Source organism: Watersipora subatra, chromosome 1 (genome assembly GCF_963576615.1).
Source record: "Watersipora subatra chromosome 1, tzWatSuba1.1, whole genome shotgun sequence".
Taxonomy (NCBI): Eukaryota; Metazoa; Bryozoa; class Gymnolaemata; order Cheilostomatida; family Watersiporidae; genus Watersipora; species Watersipora subatra.
The window spans coordinates 8,530,975-8,550,356 of NC_088708.1; the positions used below are offsets into that span (position 1 = coordinate 8,530,975).

Here is a 19,382-nt window from a genome sequence, read left to right on the forward strand (position 1 = left end):
CTCGCTACTTTACAGTTTTGTTTCTGCATTATTCAATCGTCAAGTCGTAATCTGATCATGTGACCCATAACTTCGCAAATAATTTCTACAGCACTTTTCGATTATCACAGGTGACCAACAGGCTCGTCATGATTATCAGACAATGGTATGTACTCCTTCGAGCTAAGGTTGAAAAGTTTAACGATTTTTTACGGTAAGTTATAAGATATCACTGCTAAAATTGACAGTATTACAATGACGATAAAACAGACGCGTGAGAACAATAGACATAGTTTTATTGAATGCGTGAAGTATATTTGTGAAAATATTTCGACGAATAAGGTTGCAAGAAAGTGTAAACAGAAACCATCTCTCACAACTACATCACATTTGAGCCGTTTTGGAAAGGGAATCCAAACTACGGCGGTCTCGTGTGGCTGCAATTTTCAGTTCGTTTTTGAGCTTTTAAGAGCTTGTAATCACCTTTCCACATATTTTGCACCTACAACACAACAGAGTAAGACATGGTGAATCGTTTCATATCAAATAACGGTAATGTGAATTTTGTTGTCAACCTTTGTTAAAGTCAACTTTAAGCTATCAAGACTACTTGAATGGATTTGTCTCACTGTTTGCGTGTTCACAGTGCATGTTGAGCGAGTCAATGGCCTTTTACAGCGGGGTGCTTGTCTATGACCTCCCAGTAACTGATGTGGTTGGCTTGAGGTCATCTGATTTCTCAGCTCCATTTCATGGCACATCCTATCAGTGTACTGAGCAAAATAAGAAGATCTCTGACTGCCCTCATCTACTTGTCACATCGTCGGCCCACTGCATGAAGAGAGCCGATGAGGTAGCAGTTATTTGCCAGCCTAACGAGGAGACCACTTCCTTTTTCACCACCCAATTGCCTTTAAATTTCACAGCTGGTATGTGTGCACATCTATGGGTACAGCCAATGCTAGCTTTTCGTTAAGCAACTTGTGAAACTAAATTATGTCTGTCATTCTTTATGTTGCATCTTTTTGGTGAATACTTTAATTATGTCCAACCGAGAGATTACAAAAAGTTATTGACTTGATAATAATAAAAAGGCTCATTTAAAGCATCATGGCCCTAATTTAGGTACAGAGTTTTTGCATAATGATATTGTGTAAGAAACGGCCATGTGTTCTATAGATGATAGCGTACGGCTGGTTGGAGGCACTACAGAGTATGAAGGCAGAGTGGAAGTGCTTATCAATGGTACATGGGGCAGAGTCTGTGACAAACAAGAATCTTGGAGTTACACAAATATGGCATTTGTTTGCGGGGCTTTATTTCGGTAAGTGTCATGTGTAGATATGGGGATTTTCAGTAAGTGTCGCCTGTAGATATGAAGAATTTCAGTAAGTGTCAAATATGGATATGAGAAATTTCAGTAAGTGTCACGTGTAGATATGAGGAATTTCCGTGTCACCTGTAGATATGAAGAATTTCAGTAAGTGTCATATATGGATATGAGAAATTTCAGTAAGTATCACATGTGGATACGAAGAATTTCAGTAAGTGTCACATGCAGATACAGTCAAACATGGATTACTCGAACTTCACTGGACCGAGCGAAAATGTTCGAATTATCAGAGCGTTCAAGTTATCAGAGTACTGTCACAGGTCCGTGTATTTACTTATTTATTAGTAGATACATGTACATATACAAACTATAATATAAATCAAAAGCACAAATGGCTTGTTTCAAAATAAATGCTTCTAATGTAAAGTTTAAAACGTTTTTATCAAAAAGTATAGAGATTTTTTTATCACTTGAGATTGGTTCGTTGTTTGAGGTGATGTTATTGCCAGAACGTTTTTTAGATTGACATTGGCAAAACTTGATCGTTGTTGAAATGCTCAAAAGAAAAGACATCTTTTTCTTTTGAGCGTTTTACCCACGATCAATTTTGCCGATTTTTCTTGAAGTTTATGCAAAGATTACCTCACTTTACCTTGCTTCCGAAGGACGATCGCTAATATAATATCGCTAATATAAGCGGATGTTTGGTATAAATCAAATTTCACCAAACCTTTAGAAAAGTTGACAAAAATATCTTGCCGATGGTGGTAATAACGACGCTTATGAATTACGAAAAGTTGAGGTTTACCTCTATGACTTGGAATAAAATGATTTTCTAAAGCGATAACAACCGTTTCGGTAGCCGTTGGGAAAAAACAGTTCGAGTTAACAGTGTTGAGTTCGAGTTATCTATAGCAATTTATCATTACGTGGGAACGGACCAGAGAAACCGTTCGAATTAACCATGTGTTCGAGCTATCCGTGGGCGAGTTATCCATGTTTCACTGTATTAGGAATTGATGTGTCACGTGTAGATATCGTGAATTTCAGGGTCACATGTAAATATCAGGAATTTTGGTAAGTGCTACCTGTAAGGGTGAGAATTTTAGTGTCGCATGTATGTAAGAATTAAAACTTTTAGGAAGAACGCTGTAAACATAGCAAAGTTGTTGTCAAAGATTCAAATGTTATGTGATGTTTTTATCTTCTAATAGTTTATATATATTGATTAATACAAGTCTTCAGCTATAGATGATGGAAGAATGGCTCCATCAATAGGAAAGTTGTTGTTCAGAATAACGAAACTTATCATAACTTGCCACAATGCACAGATCAAGCTGTGTCAAATCCATACTTCTGTAAAGGAACAATCCAGCAAGTCTTATGAATATTATTAAACTCACCTTGGTATCCGCAGCGTGAAGAGAAATAGATGACTTATGATAGATTTTGGATAAACCTAGGTGCACTAGTTTTAAACAGTATTTTCCTCTAGGCCAGTGGTTCTTAACCTTTTTTAGTGTATTTCCCACTTTGACAAACCACACTTCGAGATTTCCCCCTCTCTAACAGCCAAAATTGTGATATTTTTGCCACTCTCAGATTGCAGGAGGAGGCTTTTCAGATAGCATTTTGCCATACAGTCAAAATGAATCAATTATTAATTGAACTGTGATAGAAATCATATTTTATGGATAGCTTGTCATGATATACTTTTTATTTATGGAAAAATAAAGTTCAAGATAAACACAACAATAGAGTAATTTAATTATCCAAAAAGCTGCTGATACATCACGAGACTTGGTTTCCGTATTAATACAGTTGTACCCACAGTAAAAGCATGTATCTGCACCATGTATGTGGTAAAAATACAGTACAACAGCTATATCCTTGAAATGTGCGTAATCAATATTCTCAATCTGAAGCTTGAGAGTTTTCCACCTCAAATCCTCAAATTTCCCACAGGTGGGAAATTTCCCCTGGTTAAGAACTAGTGTTGGGCCGATATTGGGTTATCCGCTCTTACCGATACCGAGGGATTCTCGGTATCCGAGGAAACCAATCATTTTCGGTGTCATCTAGGTATTCGCGGCCGGTTTGATATGATCGGTATTTATCCGTAAAAGCCTACCGGTAAATGGTTATACGGATATCCGGAGAGATTTTTAAAACGCTTCGTGACGAACATGCTAATCTCAGCACGCATTGGCGAACAAATTCAACGAAAATTTCCACGCTTACTGTATCTACTATTATATTACGTTACATTGATAATGCCACCAGCCTCGAAGGTTTGGGAGTTCTGCACAGATGGGAGGACATATAAAGACTCTAACGGGACTGGACTCTAATTGGACTGCGTATAATTATGTGATAACATTACCTGATTACAATATGTGATAGTAAGATTTTTTTAAACTGTTTCAGTATATTTAACAAAGAGAGCCCCTTGCCATTATCTATCTGTTCTTTATCATACATAACGTTTGTATCAATAACTATATTTTTTAATAGAATAAACAATAAAAACATTCATCATGAAAATTATATTTTCATCTTTCTTTTCTTTTTTGGCTTTCTAAAACAAGGAGTCTCTTTGCCGTAACAATATACTGCTGACTAAAGCATTTTTTTTGCACAGGCTACTTTTTGTACAACGATAAAAGTTGTTCGAGACAGTTATGATTTAAAGTTTAAACCATTTAAAGACACACTGATAACCACATACCGAACAATAGTACCGACAATACCGAACTTTCTTAGTTGGCAAAGGATACCGAAGATGGTAAATACCGAGGATACCGATACCGGGAAAACCGATAAAAATGTGCAAGGATATCCGATCCGGCACTAAATTAGATACCTGCCCAACACTATTAAGAACCCCTGCTCTAGGCAATAGTGGAAATACACCATGGTGCTACATGTGTATGAACGATGTTCTAGAAGTTGTCTACTCTTTGCAAATGGTGGAGTAATTATGCAACTAGTAAATCTTAACACTCTTATTATGTTGTTTTTAGAAAAGGCTATTCTATTGAAATGCCGGATTATCTTCAATCGCTGAGAGGAAACGGCACGTTTATAGCTGGAGGATTTGACTGTAGTCAGTATCAGCCAGCTTTCGATGATTTCTTCAGACTGACTGATTGCAGTTACGACAGTCGGGAGGAGTATTTAAGGGACTGTGTCACTGATGCGGTTGTCAAGTGTATATAGACTAAGTAAAGTCTCTCTTACCTACTTCCGTGCCCAACACAGCCTATTTTTATATATCTACGTGCCTGGCTACCAGGGTGCAGTGATATATAATTGTCATGGGAAGGTTGTACGAATCGTTCTGCTATGGTCTCAGTAGTTTGAGTCCTACAATAATTTATGCAAATTTCAAGGATTACCATTTCTGTCCTGTTTTTTATTGATGTTCCAGTGCCCTCGGTCACAATAATACCTGTGATTGCACCAGGATCTGTATAATATTTGAATAGATGAGATTTCTATGCATCATATGCAGTTTTACGGGTCATTTTTTGCCATATAGGCACAATAATACGGGTTTACTGTTGTCACAAATCATAGAGGTACAGTAATACAGGTTTACTGTTGTCATAGACCATATACATGCAGTAATACGGTTTAACTGTTGTCACAGATCATAGAGGAACAGTAATACGGTTTAACTGTTGTCATAGATCATAGAGGTACAGTAATACGGTTTAACTGTTGTCACAGACCATAGAGGTGCAGTAATATAGCTGTAATGTTCTCATACATAATAAATGCTAATTAACAGAGTCTGCTGTTGGCATGTTGATTAAATTATAGCAAATTTTATTAAATTTAAATAAATCAAATTTTATGACTAGTTTTATGAATTATCCTGGGTATATTGAAAAAACTTAAATTTGAATGTAAATGAATATTAATCTTAATATATCTATGTGATTTTATGAGGTTGCTTTTTGCTCATTCTGTTTCTATGCACAGAACTACAAGGGCTCTATTGTTTCCTTGTACTTTTTCTGAGTTATGTAACCTTATGCAATGGTTCTATGATTAGTTGTATTTGCGTTATTTCTTTGGCACGAGTGGCTCTATTGCCACTCGCTTTAGCTCTATTCTACGCCTCTGTTTGTTCATACAAATAAACATACCAATGTTGTAATTAAGGAGAGTTCTCATGAATACACCAGCAAGTTTGACTAATTAGTTAATTATTCGGTAAGTATCTGTGTTAAGTTTATAAGATGAATAGCCACATGCTGGTAGTTATGTCTCGAGGTTGGCGAATTAATGCTAAGTTTAACAAGTCTGTTGGCAATAACCCCTGGCCCGTAATAGCTAAAACGTGCCTTATATCCCTTTCAACCCTATTTCATAGAGCTAGAGTAATGGGTGCATAGCGTCCATTTCGATACCCCTACCCTCCTCACTGCGTTCATGTGATGTGCACAAGGAGCTAAGCTTTAGTGAAGCATTCTTTTATCGTCTCTCCACACTGCGGTATGATATGAAATAGCACTGATATTAATAGAGGATGCACAAACTATATGACACCTTTGTCACCAATCAAGCTCTCATTACTGTGCAGTCATTTTAGTTTTATCAGTACGGGTGCAGATGTTTGCGAATTGTTTGTAGAACTAAGACAAATATTTGACCAGCTTGGTTGTCTGTTGCTGCTTTTGTTTTCAAATCTACCACGTGTTATGCAATCTTACAAACTTTTCATCACTTGGAAGGTAAAGTGTGTGATCGTATCTATGTGCCATTCATTGTGCTCCTTTACCAACATCCATCTTATTTCACTGCCTTTACCAAAATTTGGCAATAAATATTTGACTGGTTCAAAGCTGAATGATATTGTTCCGTAACAAATGGAAGTGAATAAGTCTGACAACTGACTTTGCTCAAATGTAAATTTGAAAGGTCTGCAAGTTTACTTCAGTATAGGATATTAGCCAGTCAGAAAATCAGTGAAAGGTCATCAATTATATATATAGGATTGTACTTGAGTACATTTGGGCTATATATATAGAGTAGAGATGACCATGTCCTGGTCCTATCACCATTCTTGAATACTAATGGGATAGCTATGGCTCATTAGCTATGGCCAAGTTACCTGGATTTTTCAGATGTGAACATCACTACTTGTATGTAGTTACTACAAATATCGTATCTGGTTCACATTCAGATTTCAAAATAGCCTAGTAATCTTTGCTTAAGTTCTCGCTACCATTAATCTGTATCCATATCCAGGCCTGTGGAGTGTGTTATGATATGGGATGTGGTGAAACCTAACTGTGGAATGAAGATCTCATGATAAATTTCATCCACCTGTGTTAGCTAGGCCATCTAATCGGTTTCACATCAACTCGTAAATCCTTGTAGAGATTATATTCATGTGACAGGAGAAGCTCTTTGCATTGGAGAGTAGACTGACAGCTGTGCTAATCGTTTTTAGTCAGCAAAGTTCTAGCCAGCCACTGATGATGTTGCTAACGAGTGTTGGAGGCTGGCTGCCAGCATACAGTTGACAGCGCTGTGAGCTGATCTGGGAGTCTTTGCTATGAGCATTCTTGCGAAGTCTACTAGACTACTATATGAAGTATAACAGTAAACAATCGGTTGTCACGTTTGTAGTAATGTTCGATATAGAAAAGGCAATTATGCATTGATATCTTCACTCGCTGCTTCCTTTTTGCATACCTCCAGCTAGTTGTAGCCAAAGAATGTTTTACATTTTCTAATTGATTTATTGCAACCGATGCTCATTATTGATCATGCAACCTTTCCAAACTCCTTTTCCACACACATCAATGAACGCTCGGCTCCTTCAATTGAGCCAATCACAACGCCGCCTTCTCATTGCTCCAATCTATGCGATGCCCACACAAGATCATAGTTGGCTTTTCAATGACTTTAATGTAACCAGCAGATTACTCCAGAAATTCACAAGAGTCAGTCGAGTGCGGCGACAAATCTCTACCTACACATCCCTTAAGACTGGACGACAACCTACCTTCGGATAATTTGTGTCGGTAACAGAATAATTAAAGTTTACATAGCAGACGTATAGCTAGTATCCTGTAATGAGCTCGACAACTCTCTGAACTGATCTCTTCCATCGGAGATGATCAGCTAGACCTTCATCTATTGTGACATCTTCGCTAGCTGTTCAGTCAAAGGTAAGCTCTTCTCCGCTAGTATCTTATACTGCCATGAGATTGCTAGGAGTGTTTAGTTCAGCAGAGAGTAAATTGTATTCAGCAACCTTATTAAGAGGACATAGATGAAACTACAAAGGTAGATCAGTGTGTATACAGAAGGTAATGAAATGGCAGCTGTTTATACAATTTAGTACGTAAAGGAGAACATAATATAACATATAGTGAACATGATAACAGCATGCCGAGAAATTCAGTAAAGTATCTTACGGTGTGAACATGGGAGATGATTAAGAAAGACTCCTGCATAGCGTACAGTCAACACAAAGAATAAAAATGGGTGGCAGCTTTTCGAGGCGCGTAGTGCTGTTCTTGCTAGTCTGTAGGTTTCTCAATAGTAAATAGTAATTTTCTGCTATAAAATGGCCAGTGTTCTCAGTTGTTGAAAGGTCTGTAAAAATAGGCTAAAATTTGAAGTGATTTGTTTTTATACAATGCAATCTTAACATGAGTACTATGTGCATTGCAAAAGGCGGCGGCGAGAAGTTCAGTACCATTGGAAGAAATGAGTGTTTTGAGTGGTAAAGCTTTGGTTTCTGGTTATTTGAGGGTTATTTTTTCTTTGAGAGCATTTGCAAGGGTGAATAAGATGGTGTGACTCTTTGTAACATAGCTCTCTCCTTTTCTTCTCGCTGCTGCCATCTTTCGCAACGGCGTGTAGTACCCATAGATCTTAGCTATTTGTAGTTTCTGCTAAATATCTGTTTTTACATTGTTTATGTGACCAAAAATATTGTGAGCTTGGCAAAAGACACTGGATGAGGCCAGACATGTTGGCTATTGTTCAGCATTCCTGAGAGTAAAACTGCCAATTTGCGATTATACAATTGATTTGTGAAGAGCCCCTGAAGGCCAGTGGGTTCAACTGACCTCCCGACATGGCAGCAACAGCTGGTTCTACTGCATTAATACAGAGTTGAAGTGCGCATGAACAGGCCCCGGAGTGTGTAAATAGACACAGTGACCCCCAGCAACTTATCTATCTATGGGCTAATTATGGTCTTAGACACTGGACAGGTTCAGACACTAGTAATGATGGGAGAAGAAACAATGGCTCCAGTGGCACAACTCACTATAAAGCTGGAGTTTGTAGCAACTAGAGTAACTAGCATTCCTATGAAACTCTCTATCATTTTCACATCAATCTATTAATGATGTCCACAGCCAGGTGCTCTTTGCCTTTAATCTCTTCCTACTGTTTTCATTGATAAATATTCATTTTTAACTAAATAATGTTGTGACATGGCTTGTCAAGAAGCAAGTTATAGATCTCCTGTTTCTGCAGTTGATCGATAAGGAGTAGCGGGTAGCCCCTATCTACTCATACTTTAGGTTTGACCGCTTGTAGATGGCTGTGTGTGTTATACCTGATGCTTACCATCTAGCATGGCTAATTATCCATCTTAACTACTAACCAAATACGGCCCTTATTGGCCACCATATTTCATATGACTGTATTATTAGCCTATAATTGCCCACAGCACATGGTCGTGGCTAGTCACTTTGACGAGAGCAAACAAATAGCCTCGCACAACTTTCCTTGAGAACTTCATGGCTTTCAAATCATTACTTCGTCTTCTTAGAGACACTGAAAAGTTATTAGGCCGCTAACTGAGTTCATTATATTTTCCTATTGAACTCAGCGTCTGCATTAGCTTTCAACAAAAACAAGTACTTGTGACACTAGGCCAAACAATGCTTCTCTATCAGTTTTTGAAATTTTAATCAGACAAGAGACAATACGCCTATCTAACACCATCCTCATCGTAGGCTTCTCTCATCTTGGGCAGGCAAGAGAGCATCTGAAGGTCCTTTGTTGGCTAGCAACTATCAGCAATCTCATCCCTCGTCAGTCTCGAATATAGATTTCTCCCAGACAGCAACCCATCAGCTCTAGTTATCTACTGCACAATGTGCGAACAGTTCTATGAAAGTCGTCGCAGTCGCTTTCAGCTGTTTCGTTTGTCCTTTTATCTCTTTATATCCCTAAATCGCCAACATATTCGGGTCGAGTATTTTTTTATCGAATGTCCAGGCTTCGGCACACCCTGAACTGATAACTACAGTAAATAAGTAATGTAACTGTTGGCTTTATTTCATAATCCCCAATTTTGGTCACAAGGACCATATTACAGCGCTGCCAAGCAAAGCCTCTGGTCTGCTATATTGGATAAGTTTTTGCTTTGACAGCGATTTGACAGCCCCCTTCGTTTTGATTGTTTTGTACTGTACAAACTTGGCAAGAGACGCTATACTCATGAAGTAGTCAGCAAGCAGCATTTAATATAGTGTCAATTATGAAGTATTCATCTAGTTGCGAGATGAGGTATGTATTGGTAATATGCTACAGTGTATGCTGAGAGTCAATTGACATTTGAGTAGTCGCTAGCAACAATAAACTTGCGGTGGTCTATGTTATCGCTGGCAGGATAGTGTATATTGTACATTAGGCTGAAGTGCGCCCAGCCAAGTATTGGACAACTGATATAAAAATTTTCACTCCTTCAGCAGTCCGACAGGAGAGCTGATAAAACTCTATTCTCAATCATGACCTCTCCAGTTTCAGATTCATTAACATCTCACTCATAGATAACCATCACTAATTAAGGAGACTAGGTTTAATGCTTTCAAGTTGGCCATTACGGTTTTGTGCAAACTTGAGATTCTCGCGGATGGCTGACTTTCTGGGACTAATTTTAGGTGCTTTTGGATTCTCTGTGTATAGTGGGCATGAGAGTGAGTACAAACGATGCACTCCAATTCTAATCACACACAGGAAAAGTATAAGAGTTTTGGCCTTGAGTGAGGCATGCAAGGGTACATAATACCTGAGTTCGTTGACGGAAAAGAAGCACATCCGCCAGCAAAAGCTGTAAAACGAGATATTAATAAATATTTTACGGTTTTTGGCTATGATAACTGAACTCATTATATATAGCAAATGTGATCAGTGTTTGCTGAAAAATTTATTCATTTTGTCAGCAGGTCTTCAATAGAATAATTAGCATGAGTAACCTTTTCATATCTTTGGAAAAGGCTTTGAGAAAGTAACTCCCAAGTTTGTGAATATGAGTCGGAAGAAACCAATGTTTATTGCATACCACATGGACAATAGACATTTTTTCACCTACTTGTCAAATGTACACACTCCCTGGAGTAAACTTAAATAATCCAAAAATGCGTTTTAACTGATTTTTCATAAAACATTAATTTTTGTAGAATCTATCTTCTGTCATTGGCTAGTGGAATGGAGCTAACGGAATACCTTCTGTTTATCAGCATAGCATGGACATCATCAGTTAGGGCAGCGTGTCCAGATAGCTGCACCTGCTTCAATCAGCGAATTGATTGCTCTGTAAATGCTGTTGATGAAATACCAAACACTGGAAATAGGAACGTAACAATCCTTGACCTAAATGGTAACCGACTGGCTGACTCAACACTCTCTCGAAATGACTTCGCGCATCTACTGAATCTGCAAGAGCTTATACTATCTGACTGTGGCATACAAACTGTTCAACCAAATACATTTGCTGGTAAGTTTTCTTTATTTAAATATTATTTTCAGTTCAAGGAGCTAATTTATCTTTGTCTGACCAAAAGCTCTGCGTTATCTGCGTGATTCACTGGTGACAGCGACTTGTAAACAACTCAGGTGCAGAGCATCAGCTCACCCCTTGTTTTAGCCCGAAGATATTGTAAATATAATTTGCAATGACAGCGGCATGGCAGATTCATCGTAACATGATACGCTCCCTTATCCGTTAAGTATTTACCTTCATCAAGGAAAACTTGAATCAAATCTTCTAATTTTACAGTATTCAGAAGAAAATTCACAATAATTTTTTATATTCAACTTACATTGTCAAAGTTTGAGTTAAAATGATAAGCATCATTGTTACAAAGACTGTTTAAAAGTGGGTCAGTTTAAAGCACTCCTCTTGGAGTGTCAGCTGAAAAGCAGATTTTTTATAACGTAGGTACTCATAGCTCAATGGCATTCTGGGTTATGCCTGAACAGGTAGACAGCCTCGTGCAGAAAAAGACAGTTGTTATACACTATTGCTTTCTAGTTTTTTAGACAACTTTTTTTGACGATCGCAAGCCATTTGTATTCACAATCAAGATCGGATAGTTGGATTTCTGATAGAAAAATAACAACACTTTTTTATCGGATGAAGAACAAGCTACATTGCTTCAAACAGCGTTGTTTAGCCTTCAATTGAAGATTGGCTTCATGTGATTTGCCTGAAATTTAAAAGTGAACTGCACCATGTCAGGTTTTTATAATTAACAGTATAAGTTAGTACCATAAGAGTTTTGCTAGTAATCGTAAAATGCTAGCTTTACGTCACAAAGTGGTATTCAACAAAACGATAGAAACAGCGATTCTCAGTAGATTGTGAGTGCTTGAGCAGTGACAGTGCAAGTCAAGTGGGTGTGAGATGAAGGGATGTGGCAGATGCTTGCGCTGTCACTAATATCTATTGATTAGAGCTTCAGCAAGATTAATGGGTAAGCCAGGCTTGGCTGGAGACCCGCTGGTCTCTTCGTTCAAAGGTGGACCAGGGTTTTTACTGTATGCTAGTGTGAAGTCAGTAGCCAAGTCTCCATGGTTTCCAAAACTGTGTGTACTCTAGCCAATAACCAAAAGTTAGCAGTAGAATAACTAAAAATATGGCTATTCATCAATGAGACACACGTCTAAGGATTTAGGTGATCCACAAATTTCTGGTGAATGCCTATTCTAATGCATACACAGCTCAGAAGATATTCCAACGCGCAAAGAACCTCATGACATTTCATTCCTTCAAAAGAAATGAATTTAATTTGGTTTAATTAAACTAATTAAAATTATATTAAGCTGAGTTTAATTTCTAATTTAAAGTTAAATTAATGTAATTTAGTTTTAAATCTTCTGCCGCTAACTTACAGTTTTATGTGTCGGAAGTTTCCATATCTCTGTTGGTACTAAAGCTAATGCCATTCTGTTGTAAACGATGCTAAACACGCTACGTATTCAGATATAAAACATAGCCTATCATCAACAAAATCACCAGACAGTTAACAAATGACTGCAATAGGGAAGGTGCATCATAAGTGGAAACAAAATAAAATAGAACGATGATAGTAAAGGAGACCTCACATCATGTTACCAAATATAGCTGAAAATTATGAGAATATCAACTGACAGAATTATTAGCTGTACGGTCAATATCAGCTGAAGAAAATCATTTGAAGCAAACATCAGATTTTTAAAACAAACACTACAAAGATAGTTGAACTTTGTATTTGAATCCGTCACTCAACGTTCCCACATCTTTGTGTAATTAATAAGGAAAATTATTTATAAAGAACATTAATATATTGTAAGCTGGATTTATCGCTGTATATTAGATATTTTTTGTATATTGTGTAACTTAAACAGCTGGCAACAGAAATAGTTGCTATTATATAAATCTTTCAATTGCTTCGAACTGGTTAAGCTTACCACTAAAAACAAATAGCCATCGGAGAGTTGAATACTTAATAAACCTACAGCAACCATAAGTATTACAAAATAATTTCATAGATATTAGAATTCCTTAATTAAAGATTGCAACAACTCAGCGCCGACACTCTATATCAAGATTAAATTACCTAATTGAGCAGAGATCGTTGATGTGTATCACATGTACTTAATGATAAAAATGACATGTGTTCATCTTATCTGTCGTATGATCGCTTGCGTAGCAAATCAGTCAAAATGAAAATCTTGTTTTATGTTTTTTAGCAAACTCAGTTTAATTTTAAATTTCTCGCTTTAAAATAATTTTAAATATTATTTCATGGTCTTAGCTGATATTCGCTTATTTTAACACTGCCGTAGGCAGCCATTTGTGTTAATTTGATAAAAACCAGCAGGAAAGTATAATTTCATAGGCTGACCAACATATGTATTTAGCAGCGGAGTAGAGGCAGCATATCTTTTACATGTACATCAGGAGATCATGCCTTACTAGTCAAGGTGGTGCCACCATAACACATGGTGATTCAAAATTGGAGCCTCAAATCCAAAACGTTGCTTTAGCCTTCAGTAGTTTCATATGCTGACATCAGAAAATAACTTTGTTTGTCACTCAGTCTATAGTTAACAAACGGAGTTACGGTAATTACAATCTCCAGGTGCAGTCATACAACCGCTTCTCTCCTGTAATCAGACGCGATGAAACAGATTACAAGCCTGATAAAAGCAAGATCAAATAGACAGCCATACGTTTGCTGGCCAGTAAACTTTACCAGCCTGTCAGATAACCAGTTTGTACAGTTGCTAGGCATTGTCAGACTGACCTAGAATCTCACTGCTAGTTTTAACGGGTCTGGTAAAATAATGAGGACAGACTTTTGTTCACATAAAGTTTTGTTGGTCTTGCATCTTTGTCAGGGCAGCCATGACAGGACAGTTGGGTTGTAACCTAAACCTTCTAATCATTATTGTCTTTCCCTCTAAGCCAAATACGAGGATATTCAATAGCTAAATAGAATTAGTTAAGTAAACTAACGTAGATTGGCTTAGGTGCTTCAGCATTTTTGTCGAACAGTCCAAATAATTTCCGTATATTATTGCTGTTGAGTGAGACTAGCTCCTAGACGGTCTAATAATATATCACTAGTTTAATAGCTACTCTCATCCTTCCATCCTTACTTGCCGAGCTCGAGTGAAAAGCCATCTGCAGCGTAAGACTTGTCAAACAATTTTCACATGGAAGAGAAAAGCGACTTTAGGCTTGAGAATTAACAGACAAGGAGAAGACTTCAGATTGTTGCATGCATTTATATCTGTTGTGGCTTAACGTCCTTTACAATTATATCGGAATAAGTACTAGTAAATCAGTCTGTAACAGACGTTTGACAAAAGCAAACAGCTATTATATGATTTGTTTGCCTGTCTTCGCTGGTGGTGCGTTAATCTACACTCGCATCAAATATAAGCTGTTTTAATTACAGAAGTGCCTTTAGCTAGTATTTGCTGTCGGTCTCTTATTATCGGAGTGGCTCTGGTCTAATGACATCGGGTACGTGTAGCTAGCGCCCCGTCTGCATATACTTTATTACTGTATAGCTTGGATCGCTATCGATGGCTAACAAAGAAATCCAAACGCACTTTGAAGCAGCAAACAAATAGATCTTCTTGCATGCAACTTTGTTTTTACTGATTGTTTTGCGACCTTGACCTGTACATTACTCCGTAAATGTTTATTTTTTTAGATCTCACCCAGCTGAATCTAATCGACTTGTCTCTCAACATCCTGCAGAACGTAGACCGAGAAGCGTTTGCAGGTTTAACACTGAACTACCTGTTTCTGGGAGACAACCCAGGCATCGCTCTACCCGATGCAGGATTCACAGACCTTTCAACAGAAGTCTTGGACTTGCAAAACTGCAGACTAGAAGAGATCACAATTTCGTTTTTGTCTCCTCTATCACCGGAGCTACGCAAATTGTTTATCAATGGCAACCGTATCCAGCGGTTTCAGCCAGAGCTGATCGACATTTTTTCCCAATTAGAATCTATTAGAATTCAGGAAAATCCGCTCATATGTGACTGCAAAGCTCGTTTTCTTAAAAACTTTTATGATGGTAATATGGATAAGTTTCGACAGACAAGCGACGGTAGTAAGACAGAACCTCGTTGTTCTGAGCCACCAGCAGTCGCGGTAGCATTCTTCAACACTCTGTCTGCTGCAGACTTCCCCTGTGATAAACCATCTATGGACTCAATAGTTTCCTTTATGAATGACAAGAGTGTATTGAGATGTATTTCTAAAGGACAGCCACCTCCAAAGCTAGCCTGGTTCGGGCCCGATGGCAGTCTTGGTGAGACAACTCCAGGCCAGAATGATGTAACGGAAGCTGAAATAGAAATAGCCCGAGAAGAAGGATCTGGCTTGTACAGGTGTGTTGCTTCAAATGAGGCAGGAAACACCTCTTTCTCGGTCAACCTCTCATGGCCTCCTCTGATTATAAACGATGTGCAAGAACCATGCAAAGAAGTGGTTGCTACAACCGGCAAAGAAGTGATAATAGACAGCAACAATTTTGACGAGGATGATGTCGTTTCTGAGGAACCTGATGTTTTTAAAAGGAAATACTTCACAATAGTACACATAATCGTCGCAGTTTTTGGTACGTTTGTGCCAACTCTTATCATAACTATAGTTGTCCTTCACGTCTGCGTTTATAAAAAAAGAAAAAACTCGTCTTCATACAGTACATCACCGAACAGTGATTATAGCAGCGGCGGTAGTGTAAAAAACGAAACGTTTCCGCAGGCAAATGTCCACCAACTACAAATTCATTCCTTGCAACACATGCCAACGATTCAAAGCAGACCATTGCCTAGTGAACCTTGCCACAAAGCCTATGATGAAAATCATTATATGTCAACTCAGTTGGCTGACAATGAAGACTTAGTATGCTTCGGGCAGCATAATGGGGGGACATTGATCACGTCCCATCCTCAACCTACTTGTCAGTGCCAGCCAATGAGATCTCAAAGTAGGCACTCCCAAATCTTATAGCCCAATGGTTAATTCAGTTATTATTATTTCCTGTACAGAATTACGAACATATCAGCTTTTATTTATATCATGAATGCTCAAACGCATATGCTGAGATGGTCTAACCATTCATATGTTGGCTGATTCAAATATATAAACTATTTTACAACAAATTACTACATTTTTTTGTATTTTTCTGTCTGATTGTTTAGAAAGTGGAATCTTTGAAAGCTGCATTATTGTTGTGCAAAAACAAGCAGCTAATTGTTTTTTTCAAATTAAATATTATGTTCTAAAATATTTTGTTGTTTGTTAATGTAAATTTGAAGACTTTTGTTGAGACTAATAAAATATGCAAATATATTCATTTATGATGTGCAAATTGATTATGAAAAATACTCAACACTGAAAAATCATCAATTAAGCAGCAAGACAACCAGCCAGCTCATTTGCTTTTATTACCACATAGACTTAGAGTTTAACTGGTCTCTCATTACCTCATAGACTTAGAGTTTAACTGGTCATTTAGAATAGCTTTTGAAGTCAGTTTTGTATGCCTTTAGAGTTTAGGCTCATCTACTCGAGGCAACCAAAATTATCAACTCTTAGTTTGATCTCGAGAGGAAATAGCTCTGCAAGTTAGTGTGATTTACTTAAACCAGCCCTTACTATCTGTCTCATTCATCAGATCACACCCAATGATAATAAAGAATGTCTGTTTGTTGAACTGGTTTTTGTTAAAAATTGGTTATTAGTGAGTCAAATACAAGGCAGACACAAGGCAGACATGGTCATGCAATTACAAATGATAATAATAATAATAATAGCAAGCGCAATAATAAAGAATTGTGCAATTGCTGAAAGCAAATCAGATTTGCTATTGGTCAAATCGATGCTAACAGTTGCTTTTGCTGCCATTTAAAGTACAATTGGCACAACACGCAGGTTATTCTTCATCCATTGAACAGTGATTTCCATTGAACAGTGATTTCTGTTACCTGTATAGGCAAGTTCAAACTGAATCAGTTGCTCAAAAATAGCTAGTATAAATATAGTATTATATACTTAGTACAGTATAAATGCATCTTTGACTATTTGTCAGCCGTAATCATGGTAAGTTATACTGAAGAAGTTATACTGGAAGAAGAAGTTATACTGGAAGAAGTTATCAAGACAGTTATACTGTAGTCTAAATCCTCTGAGAACGGTGAACTGTATTTATACCTTCTAAAATAGCAGCAGGCTGACATTTCAGTAGGTTCTGGAAGATGTTATAGACTTCATTACAATATTTACTGTTAGTGAATTGATGATTACAATCATTGCAACACAAACAATCAGACAAAAAGTCGGAGAGAGAAGAGAGTTTGATCAGATGGAGAAAGCAGTCTACATCCAAGACACCAGCCTTGGCTGACATCAGTCATCTGCTGACTTTATATATAAACATTTTCCTTTAGAAGATCTTATCTTCTGCACTAATCCCGAGATCTATGAGGAATTATTGAGGCTATTAATCTCAAGCATTTTACTGAGATGGTTTCATCAGATCAAACTGTCTCTAAAATATTTTAATCCGAGGACAAGTCACTTTTTCAAAAAAAAGTTTCATACGCCTTCATTCTCAGCGGCTAAGCTATTTTTTAATTGCTTAAGATATTGAAAAGAAAGCCAACTTTAAATATCAGGTCTTAAAAAACAGCTAACCAAAGGAATTAAATCTCATGGCAAAGGTGGCTGTGGGTGGCCTCACCTGTCGTGGGATTAGAACTGAATGGCTGCATTAGGGATGTTTGTATAGAAAGTATTTGAAGGGTCAGAGAATGTTATTCTATTTGCACCTTTTCCTCTGAGTGTTTACTTTTGAGTCACCAGCCCTAATAGTTACATTGAAAAGAGGGGGTAACCCAAAACTCTCTCGGCCTACTCGCTAACCTGGAATGGTTGGTTATGGCAAATTGACAAGAATTTAAATGGTTTACGAAAGGAAGCAATCGTATAAAGGTTAGAGAGATCGAATATCTGGCACTAGAAACTAATATGGCTGTAATCTATGCAAACACTCAGTTTGATAGGTTTAGGATGAAATTGGAGCAACCAGTTTTATTGATCCCATCAGCTGCTGCTTACTCATCGATAGCACCAGAGTGCAAAGAAGGAATAATCATGTAAGGCAGCATCATGCAGAAGAAAGTGTTTTTAATTGTAATTGACTGATAGGCCTTTATACTTTGTATGAATAGTTGGAACTGTGGCTCAACATCGTTATGATACCATATCGAAAAACAGCATCAAATTAATATATACGCACTGGGACCATTAAAGTGATTAGTACTGGCTACAAATGCCATCGACCCTATCGCTAAGGTCCTCGCTCTCAACTCCCGTCTGACTGCAAACAAAATTTGGTATTCGCTGCTCGAGAGGAGCGCTGCGTTGGCATTTGAAATTAAAAGACAAGCAAAGGATTACAAATGTCATACAGTGATGCGCTCTAGACTTTCTCGCTGCTCAGATCTAATAATATATGAAGTGCGGTCTGATTGTGGTTGGGCTAACCTCACACCAGCATTCCATATTCCAGTTATGGCTTTTACAGCCTGTCCCTGTCATTCTCCAGCCTGTCCCTGTCATTCTCCTTTTATACTATACGTCTCGGACACAGAGATTAACATAATCTGTATTTATGTAGCGCAGTCAGCGCCAGAAGCGAGACGATGTCCTCTAACCTAGGACACATCCCTAGTCCAATGTGGCTGAGAGAATGTTGTCTCTGTGAGATCAGCTCCTAAAGCTTTTCTGTAAGCATTAATGAAGTTTCTCTTAGCAATTGACCTTCGCTATAAAACTTTCTAAGTTGACAACGATATTACTGTTGTTACCGGGTCGACTAGTTTTAAGCAAGACTGGTGCAAGTCACTGGAGGTGCCATGAGAGAAGATAATTTTTCAGGTGTTCTTCTGCAACGACTCGTCATCTGATTTGCCCACAAAACAAGTGAAAAATGGTGAGCATCGCAGATCTTTAGCTTATAAGGTCATTTTGTTGATGACTGGGTGCCATTGTCATGTGGAATCAAGATCGAAAAACTGATTTGCTGATAGTCAAGTGAAATGGTAAAACTATTGATGCTTCTTTATCGCGATAAATAAACACGCTCAGATATGTCTGCCAACAACGCACAAAATTTACATCACAATGCCTGTCTGTAACCAATTGGTGGTTCCGCCTTGTGAGCTCTTCCTAACAGAGTTGGATAGGTGAAATAGCCTGTAAAATCTGTAGATGTCCTTGTAGACTTAC

The 19,382-nt window shown here is 37.8% G+C and overlaps 2 protein-coding genes across 3 annotated transcripts in view; both read left to right on the top strand.

Moving 5' to 3' along the window:
* LOC137385665 (deleted in malignant brain tumors 1 protein-like) overlaps positions 1 to 5,174 on the top strand; it is a 56,612-nt gene extending 51,438 nt beyond the window's left edge. For both annotated transcript variants that reach the window (XM_068072178.1, XM_068072179.1), the window contains exons 15-17: positions 658 to 908; positions 1,159 to 1,303; positions 4,336 to 5,174. In XM_068072178.1, the coding sequence (XP_067928279.1) occupies positions 658 to 908; positions 1,159 to 1,303; positions 4,336 to 4,531 (592 nt within the window). In that variant the 3' untranslated portion in view covers positions 4,532 to 5,174. The remainder of the gene's footprint in view (positions 1 to 657; positions 909 to 1,158; positions 1,304 to 4,335) is intronic.
* A 2,068-nt stretch (positions 5,175 to 7,242) lies between these two features.
* On the top strand, positions 7,243 to 16,446 carry LOC137402823 (peroxidasin-like). The gene is made up of 3 exons (XM_068089334.1): positions 7,243 to 7,500; positions 10,759 to 11,075; positions 14,788 to 16,446. Exons 2-3 carry the CDS (start codon positions 10,787 to 10,789, stop codon positions 16,098 to 16,100), a joined length of 1,602 nt encoding a protein of 533 aa, XP_067945435.1. The 5' UTR covers positions 7,243 to 7,500; positions 10,759 to 10,786; the 3' UTR covers positions 16,101 to 16,446.
* The last annotated feature ends 2,936 nt before the right edge of the window (positions 16,447 to 19,382 follow it).

Excerpts from the sequence above, each read along its gene's own strand:
- LOC137402823 (XM_068089334.1), top strand. The coding sequence starts at position 10,787 with ATGGAGCTAACGGAATACCTTCTGTTTATCAGCATAGCATGGACATCA. Across the intron at positions 11,076-14,787 it reads TCAACCAAATACATTTGCTG|ATCTCACCCAGCTGAATCTA; the intron begins GTAAGTTTTCTT and ends TTATTTTTTTAG.